Consider the following 18,693-nt stretch of genomic DNA (forward strand, 5'->3'; position numbering starts at 1 on the left):
GTGTACAGGCAGCTAAGGCTGCTGTGGGAAGCCCTGGGCTTTCCTGTGTACTGGGACATGGTCTTTCCTTGGACTGTTTTTGGAGTGGGTTCCCTTGGGCTACAACTGTTTATTGACTGCCTGCCCCCAGCAATCCCAGTTTAAAGCCCTGTCATGTAGGTCAGCCAGGATGGGCGAGAAGAACTTCTTCCTTTTCAGGGTGAGGTAGAGGCCATCCCTCCTCAACAAGCCACTGCCTCTGTCCCTGAAGTGCAGACTGTGGTCAGAAAAGTCAAACCTCTCACGCTGGCACCACTGCCGGAGTCTTTTGTTGACCTCTTCAATACAACTCTCCCTTCGAGACCCATGACCAGGAGGATTGAGGAAAAAACTACCTGAGCCTCCAGACCCTTGAGCCCATCCCCCAGAGCACTGTAGTCACTCATGACCTGGCCAGAATTGCTCCAAGCCATGTCATTTGTGCCCACGTGAATGAGTAGCATAGGGTGGTGGTCGGAGGTCCAGATGAGTTTGGGGATCTTCTCAGTTACATCCCGAACACATAATGTGCATTAATCTATAAGCATTTCCTGTGACTTTTTTTTTAATTCCTTTTTTAATAAGGTTTTATTACAAAACCAGCAGTACCAGGGTACAGATGTATGATTTTTTGAGAATCACTCACTCATTGCCTTATTTTTATGAAACCATTTTTATCCCAAGAAAGCTACCAGCAGAAAGAGAATTTATTACAAATGTTTAAGTCCCATGTATTTTCCTGTTTACAATAACACATTCCTCCAAATGTGGCCTCTTATACCCCTTCATTCCTTACCTATTACCTGTCTGACACATGGCAAACAATGTATATTCTGTGTGTCGGGACTGAAATAGACTATGAAGCAGTTATTGCCATAGTGTAATATTTTACAAAAAATTACCAGTAATTTTATTGTATGAGAGGTTTATAATATTGTAATATATTCAATAATTTTCTTATTTAAAGTATTAATAGTTTAATTTATCTGTTCTGATATCTTCTATACATTTCTAGGATAATTCTTGTTTCTGTCTCTTCCTACAAAGGACTAACACAAATGGTGTAGAAAGCAGTGAGGATGTAGGATCCAGTGAAAACAGGACTGCTAATGGCAGTGATTCGCCATTACTCACAAATGGAAACTGTAAACCTTCCAGGCCTCCCAGGCCTTCTAGGCCCCCCCCACCTACCCCACGTAGACCTGCTTCAGTAGTTGGTATGTATTGCAGTGTCAAACATCAACTATTTATGAATTAATCTGCATTTGAACAGACACAAACATTTATTAAATGTGCTGATCACATTTTTCTTGATAAAAATTATTACATTCTTATAGGCAAAGGGTTTTTTTTGAAGGATTACTTCCAGAAGATGGCGGGGAGGTGGTTAATTATTGTTCCTCTGGTTAGAAATGTTTTACTGCAATGTCAAAGTGTTAGGATTGTGGCATAAGCAGTCTTGAGGAGTGCAAATTTAAATCTGTATCTGAGTCTGCAGGGAATACAGATCAGGAGCCGAGCTGCACAAAGGGATCAGAACTAGGAAGTCCAAGCTGTGTTCCTAGTCTGATATCCAAGTCATAGCCAAGGGTAGGCTCAGAGGTCAAGAGCCGGGGAATCCGGAACACATAGCAGAGGAAGCAGGAGTGAGGTACTGGGGTTCAAGGCAGGAAAAAGGCACAAATGTCAAAGATTGAAAGAAAGTGTTGAGCAGCCAAAATCCAAACAAAGGTTTTGGGCTTATATACTCAGCCTGGCCAGAGCTGCTGCCAGCCAGCTCAGTGCTTACAATTGATGTCATAAGGGAGCCAGGTGGTGCTGCTGAGAGAGCAGATTGCCTTCAGTGTGGGGACTGCTTATGGGAATAAGCATCTGATATTTACATGATCAGCATTCTTTGGGGTCTCCCTGCACATCTGTCAGTGGTGTCAGTATAAGTGTTAGAAGACAGTGAGGTCCCATTGAAAGAGAGGTTTTTAAAGCTGGTACCTCTGACAGCCTTCCCAGTTAGTAATGAATGAGAGATAATAGTGTCATAGGAGTATGTATTTTATTGTTCATTATTGTTCATTTTTTTAAAAAAACACAAATATAGTTAACGCAAGTAAAGGATTCCATTACAAACATTTATTTTTATTGGATGTGGGCAAATTGTCATGTTAAAGATAATGGAAAGTCTCATCATGAAAATATAAAATCTGTCTTGGTGGTGCTAGTGCTAGGAATGTAGCCTTTCTGCTGATGGCATAACACAGAAAAACCCAGAAGTAGAAAGAGAGAATAGGTGACTGAACCTTTTTACCCTGTTTAATTAATGGATTGCTTAAGACTTAAACATTAATGAGACCTGAAATCAGTTGAGTCGGTGTTTGTTTTTCTCTGATTTCATAGCATGTGTCAGTGGCCCTTCATCTACATCCACAGAAAATGATGCGTCTAATACAGGATCATTGCCAGGTACAGCTACAAATACACCTTCAGAACAGAGCCCTGAGGGGGCAACAAGTGAACCAACAGCTCCTGCAGCTTCTGCTTTGATGACACCTCCAGTATCCAGACAAGTCCAGCCAGTAAATCCTACGTCTCAGCCACTCACTACAGTCAATCAAGGTCCTCTTCCACCCGGGTAAGGATTCGGTGTTCTATTTCTTAGTTCTTTTTAATAATTCCTGCTATAAATACCCATAGTTTCTGTGTATTGCCCACTAACAAAATCAAGATCTGTTTTTTATTTTTTAATATCTACTTTGTTTAATAAGCCTTTGGGTATTAGAAATTAAATGTGGTGATTAAATTTACTGATAGTTTCATATTTGGTAATGGTAACAAATGCCCAAATGGGTGTGCTGTAAAACCCTTTTATTGAGGGTCTTCAAATGAGGTTGTAATCTTGTAGAATATATATTTCTGTAAGATAACATGTTTGTTTATTTCAGGAGAGCAGTCAATGCATGGTATATAAGGTTCCAAAATAATCTAGATCCTTTGACTTCCAATACCTAGTTCTCATAAGCAAGATGTTCTATTTTCTGTGGCTGTAGAATTTGTCACCAAAACAGCTACTTGCTGCAGAATTGTGATTAAGCTAAGTGTTTGGTTTTGGAAAAAAGTTTCTAGACTTTGTGGCTCTGAAGAAAACCTTTTCAATTTGAACACTGTAGTTCAGTGGCAGCCAACCATTTTGGCAGGCATGCCACAGATTAAGTCCCACTCTAAGTGCCAGTGCAGACGCCTTCCCTTGCCTGATTTGTTCCCTGTCCTGTGCTCCCTACCCAGCTTGCTGCTGTGCTTTCTGCTTCATACCCTATCTGCCATGTGTCACACACACAAGTTACCCCATGAAACTTGCAGTATTCATGCTTCAGGATGGCTGTGTGGCGGAACAGTAGGGGGGCGCTCCTGTGCTGAGCCACCCACCTCACTGCGCCTTGTCTACCTGCCAAACTCCAAGTGCCTCCCTGGGGGCGCTTCACGTTCAGCCAGCCCCCTTCTCAGAGCACACCTGCAAGCCTGGGGGTACCACCACAACCACCCAGGGGATATGGTCTGTTCTGGGCCCTGTGCCCTCTGGGGCACACAGGCCTTGTTAGATCTTGAGGGTGCTTGACCCACTGCAAAAGCTTGGGGTGCTTCCTTTAGCCTGAAGCACAAAAAGTAGTCTCCCTTAGTCAGCCAGACCAAGGGGCCACAAAGGCATGCCTCTCCCAACAAAGCCACCACGCTTGGTACAGTGAAGAACTTTATTGGTTACAGATGGAAGGCTTGGGGAAGGGTGCAGGATACAGAAGTATTACAGAATAACCCTAGAGCAGACAGTGTGGCTAGTAGCCTTTGATCATGTATCTACTTTACAGCAAACTATATATCTAGATAAGTTGCAGCAGTCTACTCACTTCAGCATCTTGAAAGAGAGAGCTGCAGATGTTTCAGCTGCTGTGTGTTTCTTCATCACGGCTGCTCTGCCTACCTCCTGCGCAGTCTTAGCTTATTATAGACCTTTTGACATCACCTATGGGGGCCCAGTGAAGACCAGCAGCTGTTGGTTGCTAGCCAACTAATTTGAAATGCGTCATGACTACCTGGTGGAGTGAAAGGGGCTACTGAGCCTGCCCTGCCCCCCCACCCCAAAGCCATGAGGTCTCTGCTTAAAACAATAAAGGAAGATCCACCCCCGCCTCTCACCTGATCTGGGTCACACAGGCAGAGCTGGTTGCTTAGCAGCCAGAGTGATAGACAGGTAAGAAGACAATGAAAGAGAGAAAAAAAATTAGGAGAGACAGGGAAGAGATTGGGGATGGAAATCCACCACAGGCTGCCCCTGGAGTAATTGATTAAACATTGCCTAGTTTGACGTGTAGGCAGCCTAGCAATAGATCTGAGGAGTATGAACTACCCCATTTATCAAGCATCACCTCTTGAATATGACTATATCTTTGCTCTTTTGCTGCTGATTTATTAAATAGCACCATCAAATTGCAATATGATTATCAGTATATTAAGTTGACTTGCCCTCCTACCAAGGTATCAAAAGTCCTAAATCCTTTATACTCAAGTGACAACCTGGCAGCTCGCTATACAGTATAGTGCTGCTACTTGGCTCCATGATAGGAAATCATCATCTCCCATTCATTCTGCTATGAGTTGCCCAGCTCTGTTCTTCAGCAGGAAACAGAAGATGATGGAGTAGAATGGAAAGTGAGATTTCAAGCCAAGAGTAGCTGCAAGTTTGCACTGGCTTCATTGAAGGTTTCCAGTTTGCTTCCTTAGCCATAAATGCACCCCCTTTTCTGTCCTGGCACATTCTCTATACTTCATCTCAATCCCTGTAAACTGCTCAAAGCCACATTATATCTCAAGATGGGTGGTGTCCATAAGGTCAAAGAAACATCCTCAGTGTATTCTAGACTTGTAAAATGGCATTTTAAAATCTGTCTTAAATGCAATGCAGTTGTATTACACACTAACAAATAAATAAATGAATGTATTATACTCCTCTGGAAGTCTACTGAAACTTGAATTTTCAGATGAGGATTTTTGAATAGTCATTTGAGTGAATTGCACATATTCTGTACTGGAAACAAGAAGTTGAGACAGAAGTTTCCCTACAGTTCTGAACTATTCTGCTAGTTCGCTTTAGGTAAAATGAGCTATCTGCAGATTATCATTCGCCAGTTTGTCATTTTCATTTTGCCTTCCTGTTCATTTTAGGTGTTCACACTAACTCTGTATGTATGAGAATTAAGGTTAAACTTTTACATATTTTAAATACTTCAGTCTTTAATTATATTTTATTCAAGTTTTTGTGCCAGGTTGTTGCTCTTATATTAGAGACAGTGCCACTAACATCACATGGATGAAGGCCAAATTAGGACTGTAAGATTAGACCCCATTTCAAATTGACCGATATCATTGATACTTGGTGGATTAAATGCACGTATGCTTGCGTGCACACATGCGCGCGCACACAAAAGTGCTACTGGCCATTGTTACTAGTCTAGTTGGAGTTTGGTTGCTGTTTATGTAGATACTTCCTTCTGCCTTCAAAATATGCTTGAAGCAGTTCTTTTAAAATACTTCTTATACATATAATGCACATGTTATTTTATATTACTGTCTTCTATAAAGCGTTTTGATAGGTGCAGATATCATAGAAAATTAGGGTTGGAAAGGACCTCAGGAGTCATTTAGTCCAACCCCCTGCTCAAAGCAGGATCCATCTCCAACTAGATCATTGCAGCCAGGGGCTTGTCAAGCCAGGCCTTAAAAACCTCCAAGGATGGAGATTCCACCACATCTCTAGGTAACCTGTTCCAGTGCTTCACCACCCTCCTAGTGAGAGAGTTTCTTCTAATATACAACTTAAACCTCCCTTGCTGCAACTTGAAACCATTGCTCCTTGTTCTGTCATCTGCTACCACTGAGAACAGTCTAGTTCCATCTTCTTTGCAACCCCCCTTCAGAAAATGAAAGGCTGCTATCAAATCCCGCCTCAGTCTTCTCTTCTGTAGACTAAATAAACTCAGTTCCCTCAGCCCCTCCTCATAAGTCATGTGCCCCAGCCACCAAACCATTTTTGTTGTTCTCTGCTGGAGTCTCTTCAGCTTGTCCACATCCCTTCTTTAGAGGGGGGCCAAAACCTAAACACAGTACTCCAGATGTGGCTTCATCAGTGCAGAATAGAGGGGAATAATTACTTCCCTTGATCTGCTGGCAACATTCCTACTACTGCAACCTAGTATGATGTTAGGCTTCTTGGCAGGAAGGGCACACTGTTGGCTCATATCCAGCTTATTGTCCACTGTAAACCCCAGGTCCCTTTCTGCGGAGTTGCTGCTTAGCCAGCCAGTCCCTGGCCCGTGCTGGTACATGGGATTGTTCTGTCCTAAGTACAGGACTTTGTACTTGTCCTTGCTGAACTTCATGAGATTTCTTTTGGCCAAGTCCTCCAATTTATCTAGATCACCCTGAAATGCATCCCATCTTCCAGATCATTAATGAAGATACTGAATAAAACTAGCCCCAGGACCAACCCCTTGGGCACTCAACTTGTCATGCGAGCTATCCCATCAAGTCTGTTATGCCAATCACGTCCTAGTTCCTTGACTGTGTGAGGACTTTCAGTTCTTCCTGCTTGTTTCCCAGGCTCTGTGCATTCATGTACAGACACCTGAAGTGACTAGCAGATTGGCCTACTTTCTCAGGAAGAATGAAGCCTCCCCTGCTGCTGCCTCCTGCTTCTGCTTCTTCCAGGTCCCCCACTTACATCAGGGCTTACTTCTCCATCCCCTAGCAAACCTAGTTTAAAGCCCTCCTCACTAGGTTAGTGAGCCTGTCTGCAAGAATGCTCTTCCCTCTCTTTGTCAGGTGGATCCCATCTCTTCCTAGCAATCCTTCTTCTTGGAACAATATCCCATGGTCAAAGAAGCTGAATCCCTACTCCGACACTACCTGCACAGCCATGCATCAATACAAAGGATGTGTCCACACCTGCCAGGGTCCTTCCCCTTGACTGGTAGGATTGAGGAAAACACTACTATGCCACTGTCCCCTACATCCTTGCACCTGAGGCCTGTTGTCACATTCGATATGGTTAGGGTCACCTCTGACGGTATCATTGCCCATGTGGATGAGCAGCTTGGGATAGTAGAGTTGGACAGATCTCAGTAATCTCTTGGCTCTGGGCTTCAGGCAAGCATCAGACTTTCTGCAATGGCAGGTAACACCAACAGATGCATCCCTCCATCCCCTGCAGAAGGGAGTCTCCAACCACCATCACCAGTTGCTGCTTCTTCATGGCAGTAGTCTCAATCCTCCCCACCTTGGGGATTCCTGGCCTGGTCTCTTCCACCAATGGAATGGGCTCTTCCTTTTCGTTAGCACTCCACATCTGTTCTCCAGGCAAACCACTGAATGTGGGGATAACAACTTCTTGCCGCCAAAAGATACAAGCTTCCACCTTCCTGATAGTCCATGCCCTTTTCTTTTCTAGCACCACCTCTGGCAGTCCTTCCTTCACAGTCCTAGAGGTGTCCTCCAGTATGAAATCTATGAAGTCCTCATGGTGAAGGATGCTTCAGAGCTTTGCTACCTCCTCCTGTATCCTTCCCTTCTCCCTAAGGAACATCATCAGAAGGCACCAGTCACATTGCAGGCATTTCCCCACCTGGCTGGCACAGGGAGGAATCTGCAAGCTGCAGTCTGCACAGCACCAAACCAGGACCTGGGGGGAAGCCTCAGTGGTATGTGGTCCTGCCTGGACAGACACCTCATAGGTGGAAGCAGAAGAAGAGCTGGAAGTGGCAGTGGCTATGGGATTGCAGCATCCTCCAGCCATGTCTCTGGGTCTTCTACTTGGCTGCCTTTCACTTTGTGCCCCTCTCTCCAAGCAGACCTTCCCTAGCTAACTCCTCTGTAGCTGGCCTGTTTGCTGTTCCTTGATCAGAAAAGTTCCCTTTTCCCTCCAACCTCTTTCCTCTCAGCAAGCTTACAGTGAAGGAATGTGTGAGTTTCCAAGCAAACTCCCCCTCACTCTGGACTCTACTTAAACAATAGGCTTGAATCTTTGTCTAGCTGCTGAATTTTAGCTGCTAAAATTAAACTTTTTAGTTAGTCCTAATTACATAGGGGGGGAAAGAATCTTGCCTTTCAGGCTCCCCTTCAAAGAGAGGGGTGGCAAACTGACCTCCAAACTGGCTGGCAGACTTTTTTTTGTTTTTTTTGTTTGTTTGTTTTTTGCACCGGTCCTGGAGGCACTGTAATACCAGGTCAATGCATGGAGTGGATGGAGCACGCTCCGGTTCCACCACCCAATACCAAAAAGAATCTGCTCAATATAAACCTCCTATGGAGGACATATCAGCAGGCCAAAAGCCCCACATGAGCAGAAGGCAGGGAGAGGCTGCAGGGCCTGCCCGTGCAAACTATCGTGTTTGCTTCTCCCTATTTACTGCTCCCCTGGTTGCTTGGTCTGCCTCCTTATATACCTCTCCTGGGCCTGGACTGGGAAGGCCCCTTTGTTAGGGCTCTTTGTCACATCCAGGCAGTAATCAATCGCAATCAGTCTGCTCAGCTGCTCAGAGCACACACCCAAGCACACACACCCACCAAACAGCTGAGCCTCAGCAAGCTGAGCACACAGGCACCCCTGGCTCAGTTACCTTCTCAGAGCAGGATGTGGTGCCTGGTTCCTCTTCCCCTTCCTCCTCTTTCCCCACAAACTGCTTGCAAACTGTCCTGTTTGCTTCTCCCTATTCACTGCTCTAGTTTTATTAAAAGTGGCTTACAGGGCAAATATTTTATTAAGAAGGTATTTCTTCTGTTATCTTTAAACAGCATACGCATTGTTGGAACAGTTTTTTACCTATTTTTTCAGTTGGGAACAAAGAGTGGACCAGCATGGTCGGGTGTACTACGTGGATCATGTTGAAAAAAGAACAACCTGGGATCGGCCAGAGCCTCTTCCTCCAGGGTGAGTCTGGATAAGAAGTCTGGTTTCCTGGAGAAACAGTGCTTTAGGATAACCTAAAAATATTTGTGGAGTCTCAGATTAGCATGTGCAAGCACATTAGTTCACTCCAGTGTAGACAGTTCCCAGGAAGCGTAGTGATCCAGTTAATGTTAGATATTAAGCACAGAATCTTCTGACCATCTCTACCCCTATACAGGTAATATGTGCTTGTGCATAAGAGCTGAGGCTAAGCATTTTTCCCCTCCTCCTTCTGTTTTGCCAATGGTCTTTACAAAAGGAAAAAAAAGCAAACAAAAGTCTTATCTACACTATGTGCTTGTTGGATTTGTAGGGGTGGAAGGAAGGTATAGGGGGAAAAGGAAGTATAGTTATCAACTTAAAATCTGAATTCACTTCTGCTGTCAGAGCAGGGGTGGGCAAAATATGGCCCATGGGCTGGATACAGCCCACAGAAGGATTTTTGTCCAACCAACAGCAGGTTCCTTGGTCCCAACTGGCCCAGGTGAAGTCCAGCCTTCTGCACATCCTACTGCTCCTGGGCGCACATCACAGCTGGGGCAACTCAGCAGCCAGGCTCCGTTTCCTGGCAGCCCTGGCAGCAGTGGTTCTTTCCAGCAGCCATTGGACCCAGGCCCATCTGCCCTGCATCCACTGCTAGGGCAGGACCCATGTGGGCAGGGCGCTTGGCTGGGGGGCTGGGATGGGGCCATGGGCTGGCAGGGAGTGGGATCTGGGAGCTAGATGGGTGGGTGGGGCTGGGGAGACCCTGGGATCTTGGGGAGGTGACAGCACGGGGCCAGGGCAGAGCCCGGGAGCTGTGGGGAGCAGATTACTATTCTGCCCTGGGCCTGTGCTGTCACTGTCCCAAAGTCCCAGGGTCTTCATGGAGACCAGCTGAGACCCACTCAGGCAGAGCCCGAGCCCCAGACTGAGTGCACAGCCCTGGCTGCGGGTCATGCAGCACCCACTCTGGACCCATCCACCACACACCCAGGATGACTGGTGGCAGCAGTGGCTGGCAGCCATGAAGATGGAGACACCCTTCTATCCCAAGGAAGGGCTAGAGCTGCTGCCCAACTTTGTGCCACTGCCCAGCTTCAGCATCAGCAGCCAGACAGAAGCTGCAGCTGGGCACCAAGAAAAAGTGAGACCTGGCTGTGGGCATGGCCACCTCCTCTTTGCAGTTGCCAGGGTCCTTCTCACTGCAGCTGCCCCAGCCCACAGACTCTGGGCAGCTTCAGTGAGAAGGGCTCCGGCAGCAGCGAGAGAAAGGTGGCTGCAACTGCTGCAAGGTCCCTCTTTTTTTCTGGTGCTCAGCAGCAGCTTCTCCCTGGCCACTACTGCCTCTGTCCCCAGGCTACCAACACCAAAGCTGGACAGCAGCTCCAGCCCCTTCTCAGGGTAGAAGGGCAGCCTGGAGGCAATAGAGGTGGCAGTGGGGGCCCTGGCCGTGCTGCCCCTGCTGCAGCTGCCACCCACCCCTGACCTGGAGTTGCTGATCCAAGGTGCCAGCCCCCTTCCCACTCCAGCTCCCTGCCAGCCCGCAGCCCCATCCCACAGAGGGAGTTTTGGTGAGCTGTTGCAGGGGCTCAGGAGGTGACCCAGCCCACGACAGCTCTGCTAAACTTCCTATGTCGCCCATGGGGCCCAAATGATTGCCATCCCCTGTCAGACTATGCAGCTATGTCCACAGATAAAGAAAAATGGATCTTTAGGCATGTCAAGGTTAAAGAAAATAGGCAACACTATCATGCAGAAAGCCAACAAAAACCACAGCTAATTTTACCATAAATAATAGCATAAGGTCCTTAGTTCCAAAAAATGATATACTCAGTAGGCTTCTTGGAATAAGTACTTCCCTATCTGACCCTATCTCCTGATCTTTCTGTTTTTCATCCTGTTACTGTGCCCAAGGTTACCATTCTCCATCTACATCTTCAGTAGAGCTTTGAGAAAGTAGAGCTTTTTTCAATTCAAAGTCCAGCAACCAATGACACCTTTTAAACAGGATCATATTTGTTCTTTTCTTAGTTTCTTTGCATCTTTTTAAAACAAATAGGGAAACAAAAGAATTTTATGGTTGCACTTCATTTATCTTGGATTTACAGTCTCATGCATCTTACATAAAAGAAGAACACACAGAGCAGTGAGAACTAACACAGTATAACTTTATAAATCTGGTTTTCAAAATTCCAGAATTCTCAAAAATCCAGCACTTTTTAAAAATGCACTATATCAGGGGTTTTCAACCTTTTTTGACGGGTGTAACCCTAGCAGCCAGTCACAGAGTGGTTGGGGGTGGGGGAGGACTAGCAGCATGTGGAGCAGCGACATGGGGTGGTAGATGGTGGCAGCTGCCCCCATGTGCAAAGCCACACCTTCCCCAAACCGGCATCCAGCTCACCAGGCTGCACCAGGCTATGCACTTTCCTTATGTTTAAAAAATCCAGAATTTTCAAATTTCTGACAGGTGCTAGGTCCTAAGGATGCTGGAATTATGAGGTTATACTGTATCGAAGAGAAACAAATCCCCTGGCAATATTTTTACTAGGTTAATTAGTGACTGTAAACTTGGTGGTTTCAATTCTTCTCACCTGGAGACTTCATTAACATAATGTTCACATTAGCATATGACAGCTTGACATTTTTGTTAAATTTTATTTCAGTTGATAGGAAGTGAGAACCAATTATAATATGAGCACTCTTTTGGTTTTGTGAAGTCAAAATGGAATTGTACCAAGAGCATGACTGAGTATCTTATGCAAAGGGGTCTGAAAAGGTTATTCTAAGTTGGGGGTTTTTTTAAGAGAAGCCAATAGGCTGCAGTTACTTTGTGCATCAATCCTAGCCCTAAAGATTATCACTAAATAATAATAGTAGTGACTTACTAGAACCTGATAGGTGTGTAAAGCAGTTCTTGCAGTACTTGAGGAACTGCAAATGGAATGACTACCTGGCTGGTTCAGTAGAACCAAGTGAAACTAAATCTTTCATTCTAGAGTTTAGTTTCTCCAGGTGTTTAGATGTTTTAACCAGAAATTGAATGGAGAGACACTGACAGGCCCCAGGATAGACAGCTCCATGTCCTCCAGACTTATCTTCTGTTTGCCTTGTCACCAACTTGACTCTAAAATCGCTTCTGAGCCCTTGAGGTCACTGCATACTGTTGAGACCCTTGTTTGCATTCCTTAGCTGGGAACGACGAGTTGACAACATGGGAAGAATTTATTATGTTGATCACTTCACTAGAACAACAACATGGCAGCGACCCACATTGGAATCTGTCCGGAATTATGAGCAATGGCAACTGCAACGCAGTCAGCTTCAAGGAGCTATGCAACAGTTTAATCAGAGATTCATATATGGGGTGAGAAATGTATTTTGGTATAAACTAAAAGTGTATTATGGAGGAGCATCCCCTTTCCCAAATCCCACCCGCAAGTCTCCACTGTATATCAAGCAAATCAAACATTTTCCCTTTCCCCCCTTGCTTCTACACACTTCTGTGAAACTGTATGTACATGGGTTTAGGAAGGAAGGTGTCAGAAGCTTCCCACCATAAGGTTGCCAGACTTAAGATTGCAACACATTCTGTGTGTTATATGATAATTATATATTAATAAGAAGATGCATCTTTCTGGACATGAGAAGTAAATGGCAACCTTAACTCCCTTTCTTGCTTTTATAGTTATGCATATAGACTGATTAGAAGTGGGACACAATACAGTGGTTTGTATGTTAACTGAATACAGGTGGTGAAAAGTCTGTGGCAAAGACCATTGTCTGATAAAAGTTCTGTTAACTGGCATCTTACAAGCTGGCATGCTGAATTAACCAGCATGCCAGCTTGTAAGATAAAGTGAAACCAGAAGTGCCCACTGTGGCACTTCCAGTTTCTACAAGCCCCCACGGCCCAGGGCAAAGCAGCCTGTGCTGCCGAGCCCCCACAGCCCAGGGGCGTAACAGCCCAGCAGTGATTCAGCAGGAGGAGCAGCAATGGCGTGGGTGGGGCGGCACGACACCGCATACATGGCAAGAGAAGTGACAGCCCATGCCACTCAATTAACCGACATATTTTGTTATCTGGCATCCCCCATTCCCAGGTGAGCCTGGAGCCGCACAGGGCCCAGATTGGCAGCGGGGTTGGGGTTACAAGCTGGTGCTGAGTGCACGGAAAAGTGTCCCCTGCCCTGCCCCATGGCCAGCTCCCCACACTGCAGCTACTCACAGCCCATGTGGGGCTGCCTGTGCCTGCCAGGAACCAAGGACAGATAAATATTAATTTTCTCAATTTTTTTAGGGGCCCTGTGGGCCTGATAGAATAACCTAGCAGGCTGGATATGTCCTGCGGGCTATATTTTGCCCACCACTGGTCTAAGACCAGCTGTTGTCAAAGCAGATGATATAGTGATTGGAAACTTGTTCAGGGTAACTATTTGTATACAGTTCCCATGGTTTTTAACTTAAGTAGAATTACTTAATCACTTACTTATGCTGTGCTAATGGAAGAACACGATAGAAAATTCACGTGAACAAAGCAACTGAGGCATTTTGTATAGGTAAAATGCAATAATGGTGTGTAAATGTTAGGAAAAGCAAGGGAAGTTGAAATAATTCAAAATCTGATGCAGATCAAAAGTGAATGATAGATTTCAGCATTTACTGATACTGCTTAAAGGTAGTTTATCAAGGAAAGTGGTCTGTTTTCTTAAGTATCATTTGCACACAAAACAAAATAGTAAAGGGAATTAGTTGAAGCTGTAAAAACCCAAAGAATAGTATTTCCTGCCTGTTGAGCTTTAATATATCCTGGGTTTTGAGTCCTGATTTCCTTCTGTGTGTTGTAAGCACTTTTCAAAGAGCAAGGGCTTAAACCCATTTAGTCATATGTTACTGAAGATACAATTATTTAGTAATAGTTAGGAATAGTACAGATAATTCCATGGCTTTGGACTCTTTATTCCAAAAGGTTAAAGATCTCAAATGAAATAACAGTTTGTAATGAATCTAAGCCTTTTATATGGAAAAAATCCTTTGATCAATTTTGCCCATGTTAAATTATCAAGAATGTATTTATTTAACTATATATGATAGCTATACTAGAGGTCTAGAAATCAAATTGTTGGCATTTAGTAATTATTAATGCATGGTTTCTGTCTGTAATCTGCAGAACCAAGACTTTACTTCCACACAGAACAAAGAATTTGATCCTCTTGGCCCTCTTCCACCTGGATGGGGTAAGTCCTGTTCACATAGTGTTTTAAAATGTAACTTTAATAAACGTTTAAGTATGCTTTGCCAAATTATTTTATCAAATATTTTGATTAATGGTACTCTTTCTTTACTGAAAATATGGATTTAAAATCTGTTCTAATTAAATCTGTTCAAAAGCACCAGTTCAAAAGTCCTGACAAGATTTACAGGCAGTCCTTGGACTTACGACACAATTGGTTCCTGAAAACCACTTTTAAGTCGAAACAGTGTAACTCAGAACCGAGTTTCCCATAGGAAACAAAGTTATAAATGTGCAATTGGTTCTTGAACGATGGCCCAATACCCTATTTTCACCAAAAATAACCCAAAATTTTGTACTCGCTCAATAATAGGTGAGTAATGTAGCTACATTAATGTATTTATATTGTAAATAGCAATCATATTGATTTGGAAAGACTTCTTTGAGGTGACTTTTCTGGACTTTTTGAAGGGCTCTTGGTTGGACTTTTTGAAGGGCTCTTAACTGGAGTCTTCTCAGGAGTCTTGGTTGCAAATTTTTTCTGGAGTCTTGTCTGCTTTCTTAAACAAAGTGTCCAGGGAAATTTGAACAGATGTTCTTCAGGGAGATGGGCAATGCGGCAAACTTGTTCATTGGCGTGGCATTGCATCGGATCAAGCGTTGTAAAGCCGAAACTGATGTGAAAAAGTTGAAACAGGATGTCAGTTTATAAACATTGTAAGTCAAGGACTTCCTGTGTGTAGTATTTCAAAATGGATTATAAAATTCTAGTATTACTCTGTTTCACTTTTAGTGATTTTTATATTACAGCATGACTTTTTTTATGTTTCTTTTTCATCTTCACCATTTTAATGATGCAGATTTTTTGTTTGTTTATCTTACTATTACCGAAACATTGCTTTGAAGTTTGTGTGGTTGTGAAAGCATTTGTATTGCCAACTAAGCATCTTTGCAAAAAATAAAATACATTCTGAACATAATTTTAGCAATCAATATAATTTAGTCCTATTTAAAAGTTGATATGAAAACTTGTTTTCTAATTCCAGCAGTTCATAATATTAGCGGCTCCTGAATTTAAGTGATGGTTAGTGAGATAAGCAAGATAGTTATCAAAATGATGTTAATTTAAAAACTCCACAGAGTTAAACCTAGAAGTTTAACTCTGGAAATCTCAATTAATTAAAAGATTAAAATATTGCCATTTGGGCTTCTAGTCTGGACATATGTAATAGTCCAGTGCATAAAACAATAATGCAGGCAATTGCAATTTATAATATTGCATGAAGAAATACAGTTTTTCAGTGGAGAAGACCACTTCCATTCTTCCTCCTAACTAAGAATAAGTTATTTTTCCTCTGACTGCATGAATAAATAATGTAATTAGTAGACATAAACATTTTTCATTCCTGTGCTATATTTTCTCCTTTTAATTTGCATATGTGAGTTCGTTCCACTGTTCATGTTTCCATACTTCCTTGGTACTTATATACATATCTTAGAACCCTTTCACATTTTGCAGGTCTTATAATAGCTAGGGTCAGGAGGGACCTGAACAGATCATGTAGCCTGACCCCCCGCCACAGGCAGGAATGAATGCTGGGTTAACAAGACCCCAGACAGGTGATCACGTAACCTCTTTTTGAATTTACCCAAGGTAGGAGTGAGGACCACTTCCTTAGGAAGTTGGTTCCAGTTTCTGGCCAACCTAATTGTAAAATATTGCCTCCTGATCTCTAACCTAAACCTATTCTCCATCAGCTTATTACCATTGTTCCTCGTCATCCCCGGTGGTGCTAGGGAGAAAAGGGCTCTACCTATTTGCTCTTGATCTCCCCTGATGAGTCTGTAGGCATCCACCAGATCCCCCCTCAGCCTCCTCTTGCTAAGGCTGAACAGGTTCTGGTCCCTCAGTCTCTCCTCATAAGACCTGTCCTGCTGCCCTCTCACCAAATGGGTGGCCCTCCTCTGAACTCTCTCTCCAGGCTGGCCACATCCTTCTTAAAGTGCGATGCCCAGTACTGGACGCAGTACTCCAATTGTGGCCTAACCAGTGTCACACAGAGGGGGAGTATCTCACCTCTCTGGACCGGCTTGAGATGCATTTTTGGATGTATGACAAGGTATGGCTGGCCTTGCTGGCTGCAGTCTGGCATTGGTGGCTCATGTTCATCTTGGAGTCAATAATGACTCCAAGATCCCTTTCTACCTCTGTGCTTTCAAGAGGGGAACTCTCCAGCCTGTATGTATGCTGTGGATTCTTTCTTCCAACGTGCAGCACCCTGCATTTGTCCATGTTGAACCCTATCCTATTCTCATCTGCCCACTTTTGTAGTCTGTCTAAATCTAGTTGCAGCCTTGCTCTCTCCCTTCAAGTGTGCCCACCACGCCCCACATCTTAGTGTCATCAGCAGACTTGGACAATGTGCTTTCAGCGCCCTCATCGTGGTCGCTTGTGAAGATGTTAGTGCAAGTCCAAGGACTGAGCCCTGCGGGACCACACTGCTCACATCTCACCAGGTTGTGTACAACCCATCCACCACTACCCTCTGGGTGCACCCCATCATCCAGTTTTTTTACCCATCCAACTGTGTAGGCAGGCATCAATGCCACAGTCACGTAATTTATTAATGAGAATGTGGTGAGAGACAGTGTCAAAAGCCTTCTTTGAGTCTAGAAAGACTACATCCACAGAGACACCGTCATCCAAGGATTTAGTTACCTGGTCATAAAGAGGCAATCAGGTTGGTCAGGCAGGACCTGCCTTTGGTGAGCCCACGCTGATTGCCCCTGAGCATGATCTCCCTTGCTGGCCCCCCACAGATGTGCTCCTTGATTATTTTCTCTAAGATACAGGATCTCCCCTTAATCCAGGAGGTGCACAGTCCCACCAGAGGAAACGCCCTGTTGGACCTGGTCCTGGCCACAGGAGATGACCTGGTAAGGGGCCTCCAGGTTCTTGATCACCTGGGTGATAGCGATCATCGCTTGCTGGAATTCACCATCCAGCGCAGGGTGTCAAGGGCCTGCAGCAAGACGGTAGCCCTAGACTTTAGGAGGGCCAGCTTCAACAAGTTGAGACTAGTGGGTGAGGCGCCGGGGTCCTTGACGGCAGGGCAACTCAGTGTCCAAGACGAGTGGTTGTTCCTTAAGGAAACGATACTCAGGGCCCAGGGGGAGTCCATCCCAACAAGAAGCAAGGGGGGCAAGAGTGCTCGGAAGCCGCCCTGGCTCACCAAGGGCGTCTGGGAATGCCTGCTTGCCAAAAAGGCGGCGTACACCCAGTGGAAGGGGGGTGCTATCTCCAAAGAGGAGTATACTTCCTCTGCTCAGGCCTGTAAGAGGGCTGTCAGGAAAGCTAAGGCAGACATAGAGCTAGGACTAGCATCCAAGATCTAGGATAATAAAAAGTCCTTTTTCAAATACATAGGGAGGATGAAGAAGGCACCGGGTAATGTGGGGCCCCTGCAAGATCCTCTGGGCAATCTGGTGTTTGCGCCAGAGGAGAAAGCGGAACTCTTTAACCAATTCTTCATGTCCGTATTCTTGTGCAGGGACCGGGACTTCCCTGCTGGAATGCCAGATGGACTGGAGGGGAATGCCTCCAGACCTCAGGTTGGGGAGGAGCGGGTTAGAGAGCTTCTGGAGTGGCTGGATGTGTTCAGGTCAGCGGGTCCAGATGCTCTCCACCCCAGGGTGTTGAGGGAGCTAGCTGGGGTTATTGCAGGGCCCTTGGCATGGCTCTACAAGCAGTCGTGGTGCTCGGGTCAGGTGCCAAATGACTGGAAGATAGCTAACATGGTCCCCATCTTCAAAAAAGGGAAGAGGGAGGACCCGGGTAACTATAGGCCAGTCAGTCTTACCTCTGTCCTTGAGAAACTCTTTGAGAAGATCCTCAAGGAGCACATCTGTGATGGGCCGGCTTCAGAGATGATGCTTAAGGGCAACCAGCACGGTTTTATTAGGGGCAGGTCTTGTCAGACTGACCTGATTGCCTTTTATGATGAGGTCACAAAAGCAATGGATGCAGGTGTCACCATGGACGTAGTCTTTCTAGACTTCAGCCAGGCCTTTGACACCGTCTCCCACCCCATCCTCATTAAAAAACTAGGTGACTGTGGCATTGATGCCTACGCAGTCAGATGGATTGCCGATTGGCTCAAGGATCATACTCAGAGGGTGGTGGTGGATGGGTCATATTTGACCTAGGGGGAAGTGGGCAGCGGAGTCCCCCAGGGCTCGGTCCTGGGGCCCACGCTGTTCAATTTCTTCATCAGCCATTTGGGGGACAGGGTAAAGTGCACCCTGTTCAAATTCGCTGATGATACCAAAATTTGGGGTGAGGTGAGCACACTAGTAGGGAGGGAAAGACTGCAGCAAGACCTGGATAGGTTACAGGAGTGGGCTGACATAAACAAGATGCGTTTCAATACTGATAAGTGCAGGGTGCTGCACTTAGGCAGTAGTAACCAGCAGC

At 45.1% G+C, this 18,693-nt stretch overlaps 1 protein-coding gene and 1 pseudogene across 1 annotated transcript in view; one reads left to right on the forward strand and one right to left on the reverse strand.

Moving 5' to 3' along the window:
* The window catches only part of ITCH (itchy E3 ubiquitin protein ligase), a 136,930-nt gene that overhangs the window by 76,800 nt on the left and 41,437 nt on the right, over positions 1-18,693 (forward strand). Inside the window, exons 8-12 of the mRNA XM_090020495.1 lie at positions 1,066-1,235; positions 2,410-2,644; positions 8,891-8,986; positions 12,179-12,353; positions 14,157-14,223. Of these exons, the coding sequence (XP_089876621.1) occupies positions 1,066-1,235; positions 2,410-2,644; positions 8,891-8,986; positions 12,179-12,353; positions 14,157-14,223 (743 nt within the window). The remainder of the gene's footprint in view (positions 1-1,065; positions 1,236-2,409; positions 2,645-8,890; positions 8,987-12,178; positions 12,354-14,156; positions 14,224-18,693) is intronic.
* LOC149856564 (U2 spliceosomal RNA) lies at positions 8,246-8,413 on the reverse strand (annotated as a pseudogene).

This window comes from Crocodylus siamensis, chromosome 10, assembly GCF_052110815.1.
Source record: "Crocodylus siamensis isolate JL-2025a chromosome 10, ASM5211081v1, whole genome shotgun sequence".
Lineage (NCBI taxonomy): Eukaryota > Metazoa > Chordata > Crocodylia > Crocodylidae > Crocodylus > Crocodylus siamensis.